The following is a 20,749-nucleotide window of genomic DNA, read 5'->3' on the forward strand; positions in this document are numbered from 1 at the left end:
ATATGCCAACAAGATGAACAGAGGTAGAGTTGTTCTACTACCTAGCAAGGTCAGGAAAAATCTCTTGGAGATGGTGACATTTAAGCCATATGCTGGGGTAGATGAGGCGGAAAGGAATTTAGAAAGGGGATATAGGGAGAAGAAATGCTCCACGCAGAAGTGCTGGGGACAGCAGCAAGAAAAAACACGAGGTGTCCAGGGACTGTAAGGAGTTCAATGAGGTTATAGTATAGGGCACATGGAGTGGTAGAAGATGGAGGAGGAAAAACAGGTAACAGAATCTAAAGGGGTAGAGGCCAGGCTAAGGAAGGTTTGTTGTATAAATAATAGAAATTTGTTGTAGGATATCCACAAGTCCTAACAAGAACTTTGCATCAGTAAAGGCCATCCTGGTGGAAGAAATGCAAGGAGCAAGGTTGGGACCTAAGGGTCAATTAGTAGGTTACTACAACAGAGCTGGAAAAAAAGATGGGGATAAGGCAGTTTCAGAGAAGACGGATTTTGGAGAAAGAAATAAGAGAACCACTCATATTCAGAGCAAAGAACAGGCAGGAAATCTGGATGATCCCAAATCTGGTTTGGTTGATTAGATGAACAGCCTTCCATTCATGGTGATAGCTAGAGAATACAGGAAAAAAGCAGTTGTGGGGGCTGAAGAAGACTGATTTTGTTTTGTTTTGTTTTGAAGTAATCTCTACACCCAACATGGGGCTCAAACCTTCAAACCCAAGACCAACAGTCTCATGTTCTACTGACTGATCCAGCCAATGCCCTAAGGCATATTTTAGTTTTTGATGTTGAAGAGTCTGTGGAGGTATCCAGGTGGTGAGTTAGAAAAGTTGTTTGAAGAGGTGCCTGGCTCACTCAGTCAGTTAAGCATTTGCCTTTGGCTCAGGTCATGATCTCAGGTCCTGGGATTGAGTCCCACATCGGGCACCCTGTTCAGTGGGGAATCTGCTTCTCTCTCCCCCTCTGCCCCAATCCCCTTCTTGTGCTCCTCTCAAATAAATAAAATTTAAAAAAAGAAAAAAAGGAAGGAAGGAAAAATAGCTCAGAAATTCAAGAGAGTCAGCAGCCAGACAAACAGAGGTGGGTATTAGATGAGGTCTCTCAAAGAGAATACAGAGGAGAAGAAGAAAAGAAGGGGTCAAAAAGAGAATGTTGGAGATTTTTAGCATTATTCAAGTTCAGAAAGCAAACGCCTGGGATGAAGACTAAGGACGAGCAGATGGAGAAGCAGAACTAAGAAATGGTGCCATGAAAGACAAGAGTGGAGTTTCAAGGAAATAGTCATCCACAGATTTGGGGAGAAACTGTATTTTAGAGGCAGAAGGAAGAATAAAAGCCAGAGAAGAAATATTTAGAAAACTGAGAAAAACCAACACTGAATGTCAGGAAATAACAGAGAATTTCAAGGAGCATGAAGTACTGTGGAGAGGCTCAAGAGGAAGGGGTGTGTGAGAAAAGATCTATCAGAAAATCATAGGTGACTTTACTTCAACAAATATTTTAGCATCAACAAGGTCCCATGGCAAATAAAGAGAGGAAGAGATTGCACATTGGCTACTCGTGCTAGAATGATCACTGAGCAGGTGGCAGCTAAGCTGGGCTTCAGAGGGCAGACCTGACTTAAGGTCAGAGGGTAAGAAAAGCAGGGCCTGGTTAGGCAATGGCCAGGCCCCAGTGGAAGACTGTAAGGGCAAGAGGGAGCTAAGGTTTTTCTTAGCCACCTTATTTTACTTCTGTCTCTGTTTTATCTCTACCATGGTTCTCGTCCCAAAAGAACTTTCTGCAATGATGAAAATGTTCCATATCTGCACTAATATGGTGGTCTCTAGCCACATGTAGCTATTAAGCCTTAAAATGTGACTAGTATGATTGAGAAACCAAATTATAAATTTTATCTAATTTTAGTTAATTAAAAATTCTAATTTTAAATAGCCCCAGTTGGCTAGTGGTTATTGTATTGAAGAGCACACCACAGTCACTTAACCAGAACTTCTGTTAATTTTGGTGTAAACTGTCCTCTACCAACTAAGGGCCCCAAAAAGACATGGATCATCTCCTGTTTTATTCCTGTACATATCCCTATCAACTAGGCCAGTGCCTGGCACATAACAGATGGCCAATAATTTACATTTGCTGAATGGCTAAATAAATGGGCTCTGCTGGACCATAATAACATCAATTATTTCGCAGTGCAGCAAACAACATGATATTTTTACTAGGATCCCAAAATGGAGGACACTTACTAAAACTTGAGGCTATGGAAATGTGTGCAGAGCACATCTAACCTAATGGCACTAAGTCCCTGCTCTGAGAGTTCCTAGACCACTTTTCTGTAAATAACAGAGGAGCTGAGGCCCAACAACAGGGGGAGGAGATGAGCCAGCCTGGACCCTGTGAGGTGGCCAACCCTCTGGGGAGACTGAATCCAAATTCAAACTCTTGAGAAGCCTGGCTTGCACCTAAGGTTCCCATCAGGCCCTAAGACAGAGGACCTCATTAGAGAGAGAGAGAAAGTGTGTGTGTATGCGCGCGCGCGTGTGTAGCCTTCTCCAGTCTTTTTTATGCACATACACAAAAGAACTTCTTTAACAGGATCCCTGGATACTGTCATCAAGATGAAGGCCCTTAGTTATAAATGTGCAAGGCAGATTTTATTTCTTTCAGATGATAGTGATTACAGAAAAATTACAGCATTCTGATTAATCTATTTAGTATCTGCACCAAAAAAAAAAAAAAGAAAGAAAGAAAGAAAAGAAAACCCACTAATGAACTAATGGTTGAGCCTGAAAGTAGAAAATGATCATTACTTTACCTTGTGCAGCAATGAATTTGTTCTTTTCTTGGTAGCCCTGAGGGTAGGGTGGGGGAGAGGTGAGGGATAAAAAGAAAATGAGAACCAAAAATGGATAGGAATGAACTTTCACCTCCCAGTTAACAAAGCCTCCCTTGTGAAAAGGTCCAGGCAATTAACAAGATTTCCATTCTAGAAATTTCGGAAGGATTAGCTTTGGATACCAGGAATCAAAGATTACAAAGATCACATGGTCTAGGTAGTCTTCTCAAAGTGAATTATTAATGAACACTGGTGTAAGAACATCCAAATACCAACACCTAGGCTAGACACTGTTCCTGATACCTTCTTCGCAGCTGAGAGTCTAGGTGTCAGTGCTAACCCTCCAAGGCAGAAGCATGTGTGGTGGTTCCATGGATGAAGCTGGGCCCACATCAGGAAGGAAAAGGGGTTCTTTTCTTTTCTTTTAAGGAGTTATTTACTTGATAATCCTTTACCCAAGTCCAAAAACCTTTGGGGAAGAGCCTTTGGGTATGTGGAATAGTTCCTAGTGTTAGACAACTGGGTTCCCCGTTACAGGTAGTAGAAGACAAGAAGCAAAGGGGCCTGGTAATGTCACTGAATAGATACGGAGCCTTGGAAAAACTAACTACTGGCAGTATCTTTTTTTTCCAGTTTTTACTGTTTTAGTGATACAACTTTTCAACATTTTTAAATATAGTGTTCACTTGAAAAGTCCTAGGTAAGTGAAAAATCCTCTGACTGAAGAATTATAAATAACCTGTTGAAGACAGCCATAAGATGGGCAATGAGGGAGGAGGCAGCTTCACAAATGGGACACCATGTCACACCAAGATGATGGCGTGAAATATAAGTCTGCAAGGCAGTGGCAGAATAAAGGAAGGGGCCTGAGTCTGAGAAGCCATGTCCTATTGTAGTTCAAAAGAGAGAAAGACAGGGCTGCTTGCTAGCACAGAAGGAGAAAGCAGCTTCAGACCCCGAGTGATGGACATATTTAAAGCCAGTAATAAGAAGCTTGTTAAAATTTTTCTGGAGAAGGGGAATTTAAGTTTCTACAAGTATTTTTAATCATTAGAAGACAGAAACTGAGAAAGGCTTAATTTGTTAATAGCTAAACTTGTCATTAAAACTGAGAAGCTCGGGGCGTCTGGGTGGCTCAGTGGGTTAAAGCCTCTGCCTTCAGCTCAGGTCATGATCCCAGGGTCCTGGGATCGAGCCCCGCATCGGGCTCTCTGCTCAGCGGGGAGCCTGCTTCCCCCTCTCTCTCTCTGCCTGCCTCTCTGTCTACTTGTGGTCTCTCAAATAAATAAAATCTTAAAAAAAAAAAAAAAAAAAAGAAACAAATAACTGAGAAGCTCTTGGGAATGTGTTAAGCCAAGTCATATCCCTGCTCCACAAGAAGGCACTAATTTCTCACAGGAGCATGTGGGCCATGAGCAGCTTAACAGCCCTGCTGGCAGACCCAGCCCCAAAGTGCTTCTGTCCCATCCAACACTGTGCCATATGTCCCTATGAATGCATGCTGACATTGTGATATGGCAGCACTGCTTAACCAATAAGGTATAGCTAGAATGAGGCAAATCTACTGCTCTTCCTTGTGTTATGATCAAGGAAAAGATAAAATGTGGCTCCCTGATTCCTGAGATGTCTTTGGATTTTCAAAATCAAATCATTGGCTAGCTCTAGGTGGTAGCTACATTTGTATCTGTTAAAAATAAAAACATTCCTGAAGATCCTACTCTTACAACATCTAGAGTGAGGAAATTAGTCCCTTTTAAGACTCCAGGTTGGAAACCCACTTGCCAACTGTGCCACTATCTGTTTCATCATCTCCTGTAACTAATGCCAGGTTTGCTTTTGAACCTTTGTGGTCTCCAACCCATAGGTCTCATTCCACCCCCCTGCCTGCTGCTACCACGCCACAGTGCTGAGTACCACTTCTCTTCAAGATTCCCATTTGATCTTAGTTCTCTGTGCAAGAAAGGCTTGGTAAGGTGTTGCCAAGGGTAGAAATGGGGATTAACTATAAATGGACAATAAGGTTCTTACTGGTGTGAACAAAACGTTTTTAAAAGTAAGATGTGCGGCACCTGGGTGGTTCAGTCAGTTAAGCATCTAACTTTGGATCAGGTCATGGTCTTAAGAGTTTTGAGATGGAGCCCCTGTGGCAGGCTCTGCGCTCAGCAGGTAGTCTACTCTCCCCTCTCCCTCTGCCCCTACCCCCACTTATGCTCCCTCCCTCCCTCTCAAATAAATAAAACCTTAACAAAAAAAAAAAAAAAAAAAAAAGGGAAGAGACACAAGTATCTTTGAGATTATGAAAATATTCTAAAGTGGACCAGCGATGGTTGTATGTATCTGTGAATACACTAAAAACCAAAGAGTTGTAAATTTTAAATGGGTGAAAATTATGGTATGTGAATTACACCTCAGTGTAGTTGTTTTGTAACCTGCCTATGTCACTTAGCATAAATCTTTAAAGTTATAACATGTATCAGAATTTTTGCTCTTTATTGACACTGAATAATACTTTACTGTATGCATATACAATATTTCACTTCTCCATTCATCCACTGAAGAGCACTTGGGTTGATTCCACCTTTTGGGTATTGTGATTAATGCTACTATGAACACGGTGTGCAAATTCTATGGGTATCCTCTTCAAACACCCGACTTCAGTAGTCAGGCTTGCCCTTGTTAGCTTGTGCTCACTTGTGCTCTCTTTTTCAAACTTTCTTTACTGGCTCCTCACACAGCCTATGGAACATACTCAAGTCTCTTGGACCATTTCTGTAAACATTGCTAAATCACCATTAAAAAAATCTCCCAGTTTTAGCTCTTCCCTCAGGCCTTGGTTCAGAGTAGACATAACTAATCAAAGTTACCTAGTGTCAGATATTCTTGTCCTGTTCTTCTCCCTTACTTTTACTCAAGATGGTAAGATCTGCTTTTGTTCTTACTAATCTGAATAAGCTCAAAAAGGACTCACTGACGCTTACAGAAAAGTACACCTTTAGATTTCTATGGGAAATCTTCTGGAATGACAACAGGGTAAACATAAGAATACATATGAAACTATCTGATCTTTAAAAAAATATTTTTGGTCTTGGACACCTGGGTGGCTCAGTGGGTTAAGCATCTGGCTTCAGCACAGGTCATGATCCTGGGGTCCTAAAATTGAGTCCTGCATTGGGCTCCTTGTTCAGCAGGGAGCCTGCTCCTCCCTCTCCCTCTGCCTGCTGCTCCTCTGCTTATGCTCTCCTTCTCTGTCAAATAAATAAAATCTTAAAAAAAAAAACAAACATTTTTTTTTTGGGTCTCTTAAAAAATTTAGACTCCTCAGGAAAAACCTGAAATGACAAATATTCCTTCTAATGTGAAGCTGGAAAGGAGCCAGCAGATGGTAGCCAATGGTCATTCAAGGTAATAATGAGGAAAACCCTGAGTTCCTTACATTGATGAATGAAGCATTGATGTAATCAGAATCTGGAACTCCTTCAACTGGTGTCAGATGGACTCTAGAGTGATCATCTAGGAAAAAAAAAATTTAATGTTTCAGTTAATGATACAACCAGGCCAGCTGAGACATCTGTGCCTATGTGCCTTAAGATATCACTGAAACACTGTTTATAAGAGCAATAATTTGGACACATCTCAGCCATCATTCAGGGACTAGTTAAATAAATTAAGATGTACCCACAACAAGGAACGATAAGGAGTTAATAAAAAGGAAAATGAATATTTCTGTTTCTTGACAGGCGAACTGCCAATATACACTGTTAAAAGAAAAAAGTCGGGTGCCTGGGTGGCTCAGTGGGTTAAGCCGCTGCCTTCGGCTCAGGTCATGATCTCAGGGTCCTGGGATCGAGTCCCGCATCGAGCTCTCTGCTCAGCAGGGAGCCTGCTTCCTCCTCTCTCTCTCTCTCTGCCTGCCTCTCTGCCTACTTGTGATCTCTCTCTGTCAAATAAATAAATAAAATCTTTAAAAAAAAAAAAAAAAAAAAAAAAAAAAAAAAAAAAAAGAAAAAAGTCAAAGCAATGTAATCAGAATACTAATTGCTTTTTAAAAATATACATAATATGCATATACTCATATATGAATTAGAAGACATGAGTCTCTATAAATGTCTCAGAGAGTGGTCTCTAATATATTATGTACCCAAAAATACACCAGAAATTTTTTTAAAGGATAAATTTTTCTTGAGAAGGCAATTAAAAAAACAAAGCAAAATTCAAACATTTTGCTGTCACATCCCACTGGATTATGCATATCCCATTCTGCAGACCACTGGCTTAGACAAATATATGTTATAAGGTTATAAATCAACTAATTAGCAATGACTAACCCTGGGAAGGAATTATGAAGAGAACTCTGTATTAGGATTTCTTTGCCATAAGCACTACAAAAAACCGTAACAACCTTGCACATCCTATCTGGTCCCAGTGAAACTGCTCCTCTTGATCTAGAAACTTTAGGCCTGATACAAAAAACCTGGTCAAGCTCCCTCGCTTGGGTCATTCTGGGGGACCATAAAGGCTCTTCCCGCCCAAAGACTCGACCATACTTATTACCAACCCTCCTATGATCAATCATAAGATTCTTCCCATCCTCAAAAAAATCTGGCTAGAGATGTAGTTTAAGATTATATGCCAGAAAACTCTGCAAACACTCACAAGGCAAGATGTTTACATATCGATTTTTTTCCTTGTTTTCCTCCTTGGAGGCAGCTTCACAGGTGGCTTGGATAGGACAAGCAGGGAGAGCCTAAAAGGTTAAGAGAAATTAAAGGAAGTTACTAACAGGGCTAAACACCAAACGTGCAAAATGCTGCACCATCCCCCGATCTGACAGCAAGTTTCTACCCTAACTTGGGGGACAAAGATGGGCTCAGGTGAACACCTGCAGCCTAACACAGAAGAGTGCACCTCTCCTCTAAACAGCCTGCAAGCTCCTTAAGAGTTTAACGCCAAGAATCCGCAGGGGGGAGAATGCCCTGTTACTGTAAGCGCAGCATGCTCTTTATATGATTACTGTGTGGTTAGGGACCTGTTTTAATGCTGGGTCAAAATGGACCACCCCTGTAAACAGGAATGGGGACATAACTGAAGGGATGGCCATGTTAACCAACATGTAAAGATGAGAAACATCTCAGAGTGAACCACACAGGAGGGGTCTGAATGGCCAGCTGAGTTAGGCCCTCTCTAGGGACCTGAAGGGAATGACAGCCCAGCTTTGAGTATCACGGGGCAAGGAAGCAAGGATGGGCAGGTGGGTGGGAAGACATTCACATGGACGCAGCAGTTAGGAAGCAGAGGATTTGAGTGAGTTGACATTGAACCTGCAGTAGTTTTGGAGCAAATGTAAATTAGCTAGTAGTGGGAAGTGTGTGGATAAAAATAAGTGGTCTGACATGAGATAGTCTGGACTGTATGAACTTAAAATCTGTTTAACTTTCTAGGACCCCATTTTCTCATCTTTAAAACTGGGTTAATATCTGCCACATAAGAAGTAATTACCAAAATCTCAAGTCTAGCATAGAACAAGCATTCAATAAATTGGTTTTATAGAAGTGGGAAGCTAAGCTTTACTATTTGAACGACTTTCCTCTTATGTGTTCCATATATTCAAAATTTAAAAAGCAAGGAAGGAAATAGTTCAAACTTCCAACCTAGACAACCTTTCTGACAAGTAATTTGGAAATATGTTTTATGAACCTTAAAACTATCCATGCTTTGACCTAGCAACTCAGCTTTTGAGAATCTAGGCTAAAGAAATAAAAATCTCTTTGTTCACATTATTTACTTTATTGTCATTTGGAAGATTCCAAAACTGAAAACAACCTTAGTATTCAGCAGTAGGGGAACAGTTAAGTAAGTTATGATTCATGTATTACTTTTCATTTGTTTTTTTTCAATAGATATAGATTAGTACCTATTAGGCACCAGGATAAATACAGAGCAAACAGTGGTGAATTAATCATATACACAGTTCTTGTTCTCAAGGACAATACAAACTTGTGAATGAAAGACATTAAACAAACAAACATATGAATTACATACCATGAAAAATACAAGGAAAGAACAGAATGCTATTACAGAAAGTATCAGAAAGCCTAAGGTAGAAGTATAAGAAAGCCTAAGCCTAAGCCAAATTTTGATTAAGGGTAGGTCTCTATGAGGAAAAAGGAGTGTGAAAAATAATATTCTAGGAAATGAGACCAGCATCTATGACCCAGAGGCAGGAGAAGGCCTGGCTGTGTGAGTTAACTGAAAGGTCAGTGAGAGTATGTATTACATAGACAATGTGGGTGGTGGGGATGGCAAGAGGAAGAGGACGAAAAGGGCCAGGCAAGGTTGGATCACACAAGTCCATGTAGGTCCCTGAACAGTGACTGAATTTTATTTTAAGTACATGAGGAAACCATTAAAGGTTTTTCAACTGCAATCCAGTTTACATGTTAAAGAATCACTCTGGCTGCTATGTGGAAAAGTGACCAGGAGGAAGGTGAGCATAGGAACATGGAAGGAGGATGGTATAAGGAAAAGATGCATCTGACATACATTCCGGAGTTAAAGCTGGAATGAAGGGAAGGTGGGTTGGAGAAAGAGACAGGAATAAAGGATAACTCTCAGGTGCCTACCTTTGATAATCAAAAAAATATATTAAATAAAAGAAAAGCCAGTCTAAAAGTGACTTATTTTTTCAGATAGATGCAAAAGCTTTAAGAAGGGAGCAAATACACTTCCTGGGAACTAGCAAGATCATGGTAGGAGAAATTAAAGTGGAAGACCCTAACAGGAGTCGGATCTCACAGTCTGTCTGCCTTCAGTTACTCAAGAGAGTTTCCTTTCAGAGTTAAGACGCTGCCAGTTCTGCATGTCACTATACTGAGAAAGCAATTCCTTGGACCCTATGCTGCCGATACATAAAGGGGAAAAGAGAGTTTCCTGGGCTGGACTCTAATACATAGAACAGAGACGTTACTTAAGACTGGAACCTCCCAGTTCACCTTTGGTTTGCCTTCTTCCAGACTAGCTAGATTTCCACAGGTTTCTACCCTGGTACAGGGAAGAATGAGATACAAGTTTTTAATGCCCTCATGACTAAGCCAGAGGCTTTCTTCCATGTACACCCTTGTCTAAAATGATGTAGAACAGAAGGAGTGACAGCAAGACTCTTGAAAATAGTCCTCAGGGGTCAGTTTTGACTATGACCATACCTCATAATTCCTATCAGCATTCCTAGCTCCCCACAGTCATTATGAAGAAAAACTAGGGTCTCCAGCCAGGCTGAAACCCCTAAAAGGAAAGTCAGGAAGCAACAAGAGCCACTGTTGTTGGCAAGAGAAAACAAAGGGCCTCCCTAGAGAACCTGGGGTTACATGCAAAGGGTCAGACTGAACAGCCTACGGCAAGGATGAAAACAAGGTGAACCCTACCTACTCTTTTAGTTTCTGCTCTGAAAAACCTAGCTCACAGAGCTAGGCACAAGCAGCTGACCCAGAAGGCTACCAGATTGTTAAAATCCCTAGAAACACTAGGAGGCATCAAAGACCATTTCATTCCTTGCTTAAGCCTTTACTAGGGACAAGGCTATATATGAATTATTATTTTTTTAATATGTCAAGTTTTAAAAAAAATTCTTTTTCAATTTTTACATTTTTTTTAAAAAAGGATATCCATTGTACAACTTAACTTAGAAGTTCTCTTGGGGCCTTTTCTCTTCATATCCTTTTTTTTCCCCTCCCACAACTTAGAATTCCATGTTACCATCACCTTGCTTTATCTCTATTCCATACATTTTGTATTCTCAAACAATATATGTATTTCTTTATCAGTCTATTTTTGGAATCATAATCAAATGGTGACTTTTTTTTCTTGCCCAACATTATATTCTGAAGATTCCCTCAGGCTGTTACAGGTAGCCAAAGTTCATTCACTTCAACTACTCTGAAGCACTCCATTTTGAGACCATACCAACATTTATTTATCCATTCTTCTACTGATGAATATATGGGTTGTTTACAGTTAATAATTCTGCCTTGAATACTAATTTTATGTGTTTTCTCATGCACATGTACAAGCGTTTCAAGTATTAGAATCTCTAACCTCACCAAGTAAGGCCAGACTGTTCTTAGAGACAGTCTTACCAATTTACACTCCCCCCAGCAATACTAAGTGTTCCAGTTGTTCTGGATCTTCAACAACATTTGCTACTGTCAGACTTTAAATTTATCAAATATAGGCTTAATTTACATTTCTCTGATTTTTAATGAGGTTCACCATCTTTCCAGAGTTTACTGGTCAACAGGGTTCCCTCTTCTGTGAGGTACCTAGTCAAGGGTACCCTTGAGGTACCTACCCTTGACTAGGTACCTCACAGAAGAGGGAACCGGATTGCTTATTTTCTTATTAATCTGTAATTTTTCATTCTAGATACTCATCCTTTGTTTGTATAAGTGTTACAAAGATATTTTACTAAGCTTATGGCCTGCCCTTTCATTTGCTTTGTCATATTTATGGACAGAGTTTTGCATTATAAGGTAGCCAAGTTGACTGATCTTCCCCTTTATCAACATTTTAAACCTTAAGAAAGCCTTTTTTGCTGTGAGATCATAAGCATTTGTTCCTCCATTACTGTCTCTGCTTTAATGTTTTGTCTTTTAAATTTCAGTATTTATACCAACTGGGACCTATTTTTTGTTTGGTTTGAACCAAGAATTCAATTTCATTTCTTCCCAAAGGGTTACCCAACTGTCCCAGCACTACTCATTGTAAAGACCATCCTTTCCCCCACCAAAACTGCCATGGCATTTCTGCCATAAAATAGGTTTCCACTCACACATGAATCTGCTTTGGGGCTATTTTGTTCCAGTGGTCAATCCATCTATTCCAGTGCCAATACAAAACTGTCTTAATTTTATAATAATTCTTTATATCTGGTAAGGCAGGTCTCCTCACCTTGTTCTTCTTCTTCAGGAATGTCTTGACTATTCTTGAATCTTTTCTCCTCCATATAAATTTTAGAATCAGCTTGTCAAGTTCCACAAAAAACCTGTTGGGATTTTTATTGGAATTGCATTGAATCTATATATCAGTTTGGGGAGAATTGACATCTTTACAATATTGAGCCTTCTAATCAATCCACTGATCTTAACTCTTCACTAGTTTAGAATTTTTCTTTAATGTCTTCAAACATTTTTATAATTTTCTCCAAATATTTTGCAAATATTTTGTTAAATTTATTCCTAAGTACTCTACATTTTGGATGCTATTGTAAATGGCATCTTTTAAAAATTATTATCATTTTTCTGATTGTGGCTTGTGTACAGAAATGCATTAATTTTTTATCTTGTTTTTGTATCTATCAACCTTGCTAAAGTAACTTACTAATTCTAATAATATATCTGATGAGTATTTGAATTTCTTCAAGGACAATATTCTCCTCTGAAAAAAATGCTTATTTTGTTTCTTCTTCTCCAATCCTTAATACCTTTCATTTCTCTTCTTGCCTCATTGTGCTGCCGAAGATCTCCAGTACAGTGCTGAGTCTCATTCTTTTCTCAATCTGAATCCCCACGCAAACACTCTAACTGGAGAGTCATCAGTGTCTGAGCACTCTACCATAATGCGCAACCTGCTTCCTTTTAAGGTAGTTCATCACATCTCGGAAAGTTCTGTTTAGAAGGACTCAAAACCTAGACACACATATCTTTTGTATTTCCCTTGTTCTGACTAGTGGGAAAACCCAGAGATCAGCTGGAGCCTTCTCTGTCCCTTGGAAACCCATTAACCCTCAATTCCTTGGACTACTGAATTCTGACACAGTTCCTGCTGATTCCCATAGGCCTTCGGCTCTGATTCATCTATTTTGAGACAACTCATCAATGTAGAGGCTATTCTGCCTCCACCTCACTCAGATGCCACACAGCTCCAGTCCCCAGATTACACACACACGCTTCTCCACCTGGAAGGCAGCATTAAGTGGTCTCTACAAGGACGCAGACTTGCAGCAGGGAGGGTGTCACATCTTGCAATTCACAGATTTGGATCATCTCACTGGCTCCACTCTTTCTTCTCTGTCACCTATCCCCTTTCTCCCAGGAGATAACTACATTTTGCTTTTTTAAAAAAACAAACAAAAAATACCTTGAATGCTTTAGGGATCTCAATAGGTGGCTTTTTAAAGTGTTTCTTTTAGATAAATTCAATGTTTCTACAACAAAAGCTGGTCAATAAAAAAATTCTAGCTTGGGGCTCAGTGGGTTAAAGCCTCTGCCTTCGGCTCAGGTCATGATCCCAGGCTCCTGGGACTGAGCCCCGCATCGGGCTCTCTGCTCTGCGGGGAGCCTGCTTCCCTCTCTCTCTCTCTGCCTACTTGTGATCTCTGTCTGCCAAATAAATAAATAAAATTAAAAAAAAAAAATTCTAGCTTATAACTCTAGGGTGAAGGCCATCACCTAGAACTTTCAACCATGGGGGGGGGGGCTTCATGGAAATGCTGCACACTCTCCTTTTAGCCTGTCAAACATCTGAAAACAGCTGTCATGTCTTATGCATATTATTCCTTCAGCTGTTCACCTCCATAATCCAATTTTTCTCCAGAACAATTTCCCATTTAGCAAAACTCAAGGTGGGGACACCAACTCTTTATTCTACATGCTATATATCAATTAAAGTACAGTAGGTATTATGCTAAAGCTAAAGTCTGTTAGTTTCATTTATCATATTAAGAAACTGTTTTGTAAAATATTATGAAAAGAATATGCTTATTATAAAAGAAAAGTCAAATAATTCAGTAAAAAGTCAAAGTTCTCTACCATGTTTCTTACGTCTTTTAACCCTCTTGTAGAAAGCCACTGTTCATAGCTCCAGACGTTAAAAAGTATTTTTGGGGGGCACCTGGCTGGCTCAGTCTGTGGAGGATGTGACTCTCGATCTTGGGGTTGTGAATTCAAGCCCCATGTTAAGTGTAGAGATTACTTAAAAATTAAAATCTTAAAAAAAAAGTATATTTTTAAATGGGGATTATGCCAATGTATAGTCCTCTGCAATGTCTTTTCTCCCAGAACAGTGACTTAGAAATCTAGGTTCAGGCATTTATTTTAATGATAGTATAAAATTACATAACGGATACAAGAAATCATTTAGCTAATCTGCTATTTGATAGATATTTGCTTTTCATTTTACTTTCTTTGCTACTATAAATAATGCTGTAATGAACAACCTTCAGGAACACATACTTGGTTTTGTGTCAGAGTCCCAGAAGTTAGGTCAGATAGTATAACCATATGAAATCTGACCGATATTGCCAAATCACCCTTCCAGTGCTATACCAACTTAAACTTGCTCTACCTGTGCATAAGAACATCTATATTCACAAGTCTCTGCCCATACTTGATACCAATCTTCTTAAATTTTCAAAACTAACAGGCCCAAAATAATGGTTAGTTTTAATCTGGATCTCCTTGATTACTTCATGTAGTTCAGCTTTTTATAGGTTTATAGACCATTTGCTTTCTTCTGAGAACTATTAATTTTTCTACTGCAACGTTCAAAGTTCCCTACCATGTTTAGTTTTGTCTCACAGGTCTGTAGCATCTCTTTATGCTTTATGAAAGTTTCTCTTTCTACCTGTGGCAAACAGTTTCTCCCAGTTGGCCACTTTTTTTTTTTTTTAAAGATTTTGTTTATTTATTCAAGAGCATGCAAGCAAGCACAAGTTGGGGGTGGGGTGGGAGAGCAGAGGGAGAGGGGAGAAGCAGGCTCCCCACTGACTAAGCAGGGAGCCCAATGTGCGGCTCGACCTCAGGACCACGATATCGTGACCTGAACCAAGGGCAGATGCTTTACTGACTGAGCCACCCAGGCACCCAACTGGCTACTTTTTTATGGTGTCACTTTTCATAGGAATATATAATATTTTAATGTATTTATTATCTTCCAATATATTCCACTGTGCCTTCTGATTCTTGTGTTTTGCTTAAAATAGGCTTCCTCACCCCATGATTATAAACGTATTATTCTGGTAGACACAAACTGGTGTGTTTGCCCTAAGTGTTGCTGTTGTCTTCCCTGCCAGGGCTAGACACAGGCACAGTTGCACCTGAGCCACATTCTGCCAATCCAGATTCTCAGGACTGTGAAACCAAGAAAACATAGAGACCTCCCTAGAGGGCCCCAGAGCCAGCAGGATAGGGCCTGTTCTGCCCAAAGTTTGGTAGTCTACCTCAGCTTTTCTGTCAGCTTCTCCAAAGTCTTCCCAATTAATGATTTGGGGTTTTCTGTTTGTTTGTTTCTTAATTTGCTTGAGTTTTTTTTTTCCTTTAATTTATTTGACAAGAGAGAGATCACAAGTAGGCAGGCAGAGAGGGGGAGGGGGAAGCAAGTTCCCTGCTGAGTAGAGAGCCTGATGTGGGGCTTGATCCTAGGACCCTGAGATCATGACAAAAGCCAAAGGCAGAAGCTTAACTCACTGAGCCACCCAAGTGCCCCGACTTCTTTTGGAAAAAAAAAAAAAAAAGACCTTTAACTGACTTAGCAGTTTCCTATCAGAGAGGGATTGTGACTGAGAGACTGAGGGGAGAAATGTGGGTGTTTTGAGCCTGATTACTGGGTTCAGATAAAGGGAAAGGAATTGCCAACCAGTTTTCAGGACGGGAAAGGGCAAGCCACTCCTAGTTCACAACTGCACTCAGTCACTTCAGTTACTGCTTCCAGTTGCCTGGGGTATGTTTGAGCTTGTGGGATAAAGAGGGAGGGGAAGTCCAATTAAAAGGAGATGAGGAATGCTGAAATCAAGGGGTAGTGCAATTCTGACAAAATCAGATAATGAAATAAGGAAAAGTCCAGCTCTGATATCAAATGTTTATCTCCAAAGACACCACAAAACTTAGGCCCTTTCTGACTGTGCCATGTGTTTTGTTGAACCAAATATTAAGGTTTCAGTATCTTGCTGGATGCCGAACGTAATACCAGTGGGACACCTATGTCACCAGTGGGACACCTAGGCCACTCATGTGAAAGCCAGGGTCTTAAGTGAGATGACAAAGGTGCTGAAACAGAGGAGCTGGAGAAACCAACTGTTAATCCCCTCTAGTATGCTCTCTACTGCACCCTGCTTTCATGAGAAAGACAACCGCCCCGTGACTCCGCTCTCATCGCTCATGGACAATCACGACGCAAGCACAACACAATGTGGAGGTTAAAATACATAAACAAAAAGAAAAGCAAAGAGCTGATACTTGGAGGAAACTGCTCCTGCAGAATTCCTTTCTTTGAGCTGGATCATCAAAAATCATAGGAATAGTTGTTGATACAGATTTTGGAGATCTTAGACCAAGTAGGGAAGAGCATCATTTTTGGGTAAGGCCAAATTTCTAGTTTGGTATGGTTAACTGAACTTCTGCACGTAGTATAACAGCTCAGAAGCCTGGCCACAATACGGCAGGCTAGGCTGGCCAATGGAAACCTGGCTGAATGCTAAAGTCAGCTAGGTAACCATGAAAAGCCGAAAGCCCCTGGCACAAAGTGGGGGATTATCAGAGCTACCGGGGTTCCAAGAGGTTCAATCTTCCTGCTGACACCTTCACTGTGTCCCTGATGGGATCCACCAAGCGTGCCTTGCCAGAGAAGGCACACATGTGAGGAAAGCACTAGAATCTTTCAGAAGTGCTTCAGTGACTGTCTTCACCAGAGTGAGATGCTCATGGAAAGGACTGGCTTCAAAATGGGATTCTCAATCTTCCCTGGGATGGAAGGAGCCTCAGAGGCCAGAGTCTCCAGGGCCCAGACATCTCTAGTTGTGGATAAGTCACTGGGAAGCCCCCAATAATAGGAATGGGAGGCAGCCAGCACAGGTGAACTAAGGGGACCTGACTGGACTGCCAAGCTAGAGAAAGGGCCCATTTGCATCCAACCGCCAACGTGGTCAGTTCATGACCCAGAACCCTTTAATGTTAGGCATGTGAAAGGAAGAACTTCACATAACATCAACACTAATATACCAGGAACTTTCTCTTCATCTTCTCCTAAGAATTTACACCACTGACCATGGTAATTCCACTGGGTAAAGGAAAATACACTTTTGGGGATCTAGCAGGTTCTGGCCTTAAGCTACCTAATCCCTGGGAACCTAGAATGCCACTATTCTATGCTAGTCAGAATGGAGCCTTTGCAGACCAGGTAACAGAAAGAGTTTTGGCCCAAACCGCACTTATATTAGGAAATACCTACTTTCCCAATGTATAGTTGGAACAGCTATCTACAGCCAGTGGCAAAATACTCACACTGGTCTCTTATCCCAATGGATAAGAAGGACCATTAAAATAGCAAGAGCAAATGCAAGCTGAAGCAGTAATCTCTTTACCAAAAGGCTAAGAGGAGTTACAGGGATCCTGAGTCTCTAGGTGAGTTATAGAAGTGCTACAGAAGACTTTAAGTTGCAGAATGAGACAGTACATTTACATGTGTGAGTTTAGTGATGGTATGAAGCGAGTGCTCAATGACTTCCAGCATTAACTATTCTGATGCCTCCTACCACCACCTCCCCACATGCAAGCTACAAAAGAAACTAGCATAAGAGACCGACAGTGTTTAAGGATGTCAGTGGATTATAATATATGAATCACACAGAACTGCAGATTTGTAGGTGCTTTTCCAGACGCGCTCTCCTTTCCTACAGATTGACATAACCACTGGTACCTGGAATATAGCTACTGATTAATAGCTATATCTTTTTCCTTTATAGTGCACGAAGACTACATGAAGCAGTTCCCATTCTCATGACAGGAGCAGCCCGAGTGATAAATCATCTTGACATCTATCTGATGTGATCTGGTTCATCAGGATTTTGTCGGTTTCACAGGCCATCACCCTTGATGCCATACTGATGGCATCAAGCTGACAGGACTTGAAAAGCAGGAATATATGTATGTTAGATGTACATGTTAGACATAAAAATAAAAACAGAGTGGCCTGCCACTTCTGCCAAGTTTTCTGAAAGTCAAAGGCCTATGGCATGTCAGGATATCCCCTCCAGCATAAAAGACATGCTGCTGCTCCTTGTCCATTCCCCCCCAATCCCCTAGGAAGGACTGATGCTTGTTGAGCCATTTTTGGATTTTGAAGACAGGATATAACTCATGCTGGTGTCCTACTCTGACTCATTTATTGACTGATCTGAAAGAGAAGGCTCTCTAGTTAACCCAGGCCACAGAGAAATAGGCTCTGGTTGATCTTGTGGGGCCCTAGGTGTCTGTGCTTAAGGCTAAGCAGGAAAATCATAATGCAAAACATTAGGATTTGGAGACAAAACCATGATCCTGTCAGCAAGATCATGTTCTTAGCTTAGCACTGGGCTCTGAAAGAGACTATATGCCTGACTGTGGGTCACAAGATATGCAAGTGACTTCAAATGCCCATCATCAATTAAGTATCACATGATTCCATAAGCCACAAATGTGGACATATCCAGCAGAATTCAACCCCTAGATGTAAGTAATGTGTACAGGACACTTGCCACATAGCCACTCCTTCAACAGACACAGAATTCCAATGATATCAACAGTTAATGGAAGAAAAAAGTCCAGCCTGGTACACAAATGGCTCTGTGAGATGTACTGGCCCACTCTAGAAGTAGACGGCTATGGGGTAATCTACTTAAGGGATGACTCTGAATGAATATAAAAGAGAAGTCCTTCCAGGAAACAGAACTTCAAGCAAGGTATCACACTACCTCACTGGAGGTCAGGATCTAAGCCGATCCCTGGATGGTGGATAACTGGAACAAGAAAGACAGGATATATTTATGCTCCATGTGTATGCTCACCAGACAGCACTCACTGTTAAAAATCCAGGAGATGTTGCTCAGTTGTTCACTGTCCCAGCGCTGGCCCAATGAGCCCATGAACATAGTGGCCGTGGTAACATAGCAATGGGGCTCTCACCATAATATTTGTTTCAATTTGCCTACCATGCCTCCAGGAATACCACCTCCATCCAGGGGTTTACCGGAATGCTTTACCTCAGGCAATATTCCTCTAAACAACTCACTTTACAGAAAAAGAAGTTTGGCCTGGGGTCACATCCCCTATTACCCAGAAGCAGTGGGCACTACAGATTATGAAAACAGCAGAGTGCCTATTGGGGACCTAGCTCTGGTGATAAGGCTGGTATATTATCTTGGGGAATGAGGTAAATGTTTCAATGAATAATGAGCATTAAATGGTGTCATTTTTCCAATAACCAAAAAATGAGTCCAAGTTATTTCATTAACTCTTTCCTAGTAAATGGTGTCCTGCTTTAACTCTTGCTTTCTTTTTTTATCTATTCTCCACTTTGTAGCTAGTGATTTTCTCAGAGTGCAAATCTGACCTTATCACTCTCTTACTCCCCTAAGCCCTTCAGTGATAGGAACAGATATGAGGGGTGACTCACCTACCCGATAACTATTCCTTCCTTCCTCTTTGCTACTATGGCTCCCATTCTGTAGAGTTGTTTGCCTATCCCCTACATGACACAGGAATAATCCATACTGATCTGAGTCAGTTGCGGTAAACTTATTTTTCTCTTGCTTGGGGCTGATTTAAGAAGGAGTTTGCAACAAGGGAAGTCTTCAGAACCTTTTGGGAAAGTTTTCCTCCCTGTTAAGGAGACACACAGGAAGAAAACAGGCATCCTTTTCCCATTGAGCCTTGTTATAACTCCATGTAGCACTAAGAACTGAGGAAGCCATTTTGGCAACAAGAGGGGAGCCAGTCTAAGAGATAAAGTTGACACATGGCTGAGTAGATGTAAAGGAAACTGAGAGATTAATAATGCACAAGTTGATGAATTAGCCAGCTCTGGAACTGCTTCTCTACGTCTATCACCTCTCTATAATTATTACCATCTAATATCAATGTATTAGCACTTCTTATCTTAACCCTTGCAGCCCCTAACTGTACTCCTTGCATCTACTCTCCCCCTGGGATCTTCTTTATTTAGCAGCCAGATATATTTTTTCCAAAATATAAATCTGGTTGGTCCATGGCTTTTCATTTCATTCATGATAATCTACAACATCTACAGTCTGGCCCAGTCTTCCTCCATGGTTTCCTCTCTTGCTACCTCCCCAAACCTTTGCCTTTAAGCCACATGTAGCCCTTTTTTGGTTTGTCAAATGTGCCCTTCTCTTACCCACCGTCACTAGTGATAGTTTGGCTCCTGCTACTTCCAGTGCCTGGAACATTCCCCACTCTCCTTTACCAATGCCCTTGCCTATGATTAGGTCTCAATTAAAACATACTATCTTCAAGGAAGTTCTGAATTGGGATCAGAACTACTGGGCTGGTCATACCAACTGGTAGATTCAAAACATGTTTAGCTTCTTTAGGGAATTATTAAAAGCAAAACAAAACAAAAAACTACCCCACATGAGGCCTGTGCTTGATCGTTCTTCCATGATCCTCATTTCTATACTCATTTACACCTACTGTCTGTACTTATGATTCTGGGACCCGTTTCAGACCCCAAAATGCCACATGTTAATATAGACTCCTACAACTATGCACCAGTCCTTCATGTCTTATATTGCTGTCTGAACTTAAACAGTTATTTTCGCTCTTGTTTAGGGGAATTTCCCTACTAGGTGGCAAGTTCCCTGAGTGTAGAGACTGGATCTGTTTTTGCTCCCCAGCAAATCTCTGGCACCTAGCACGTATTAGATGCTTGGTAAGTATTTATTAAAAAAAGTAACAGATGTGATGATGAATGGATGGATGGATGGGTAGATGAGAGAGTTAAGACAAATCTTATTTCATTTCCTATCTATGATCACATAGGAAAGGAGTCTAGTAGAAAATTTCTCACCTTTTAACCCATTAGAAAACCTGTTTTCTCTACCCATGACTGAAAAGGCCTGACCTTTGGTCTGCCTTCCTCCCTGCC

General features: G+C 40.8%; 1 protein-coding gene across 3 annotated transcripts in view; it reads right to left on the reverse strand.

Annotated features, from left to right (window-relative positions):
- Nucleotides 1–20,749, reverse strand: part of PTPRA (protein tyrosine phosphatase receptor type A) — a 149,458-nt gene that overhangs the window by 23,622 nt on the left and 105,087 nt on the right. For 2 of the 3 annotated variants that reach the window (XM_004772902.3, XM_004772901.3), the window contains 3 exons: nt 7,496–7,586; nt 6,276–6,352; nt 2,822–2,858 (listed from right to left, as the gene is read on the reverse strand). In XM_004772902.3, the coding sequence (XP_004772959.1) occupies nt 2,822–2,858; nt 6,276–6,352; nt 7,496–7,586 (205 nt within the window). Of the gene's footprint in view, nt 1–2,821; nt 2,859–6,275; nt 6,353–7,495; nt 7,587–11,782; nt 11,877–20,749 lie in introns of all 3 variants that reach the window. The other variant, XM_013046047.1, reaches the window with a different exon arrangement.

This window comes from Mustela putorius, unplaced genomic scaffold, assembly GCF_011764305.1.
Source record: "Mustela putorius furo isolate JIRA1106 unplaced genomic scaffold, ASM1176430v1.1 tig00000874_pilon_pilon_pilon, whole genome shotgun sequence".
NCBI classification, from domain to species: Eukaryota; Metazoa; Chordata; class Mammalia; order Carnivora; family Mustelidae; genus Mustela; species Mustela putorius.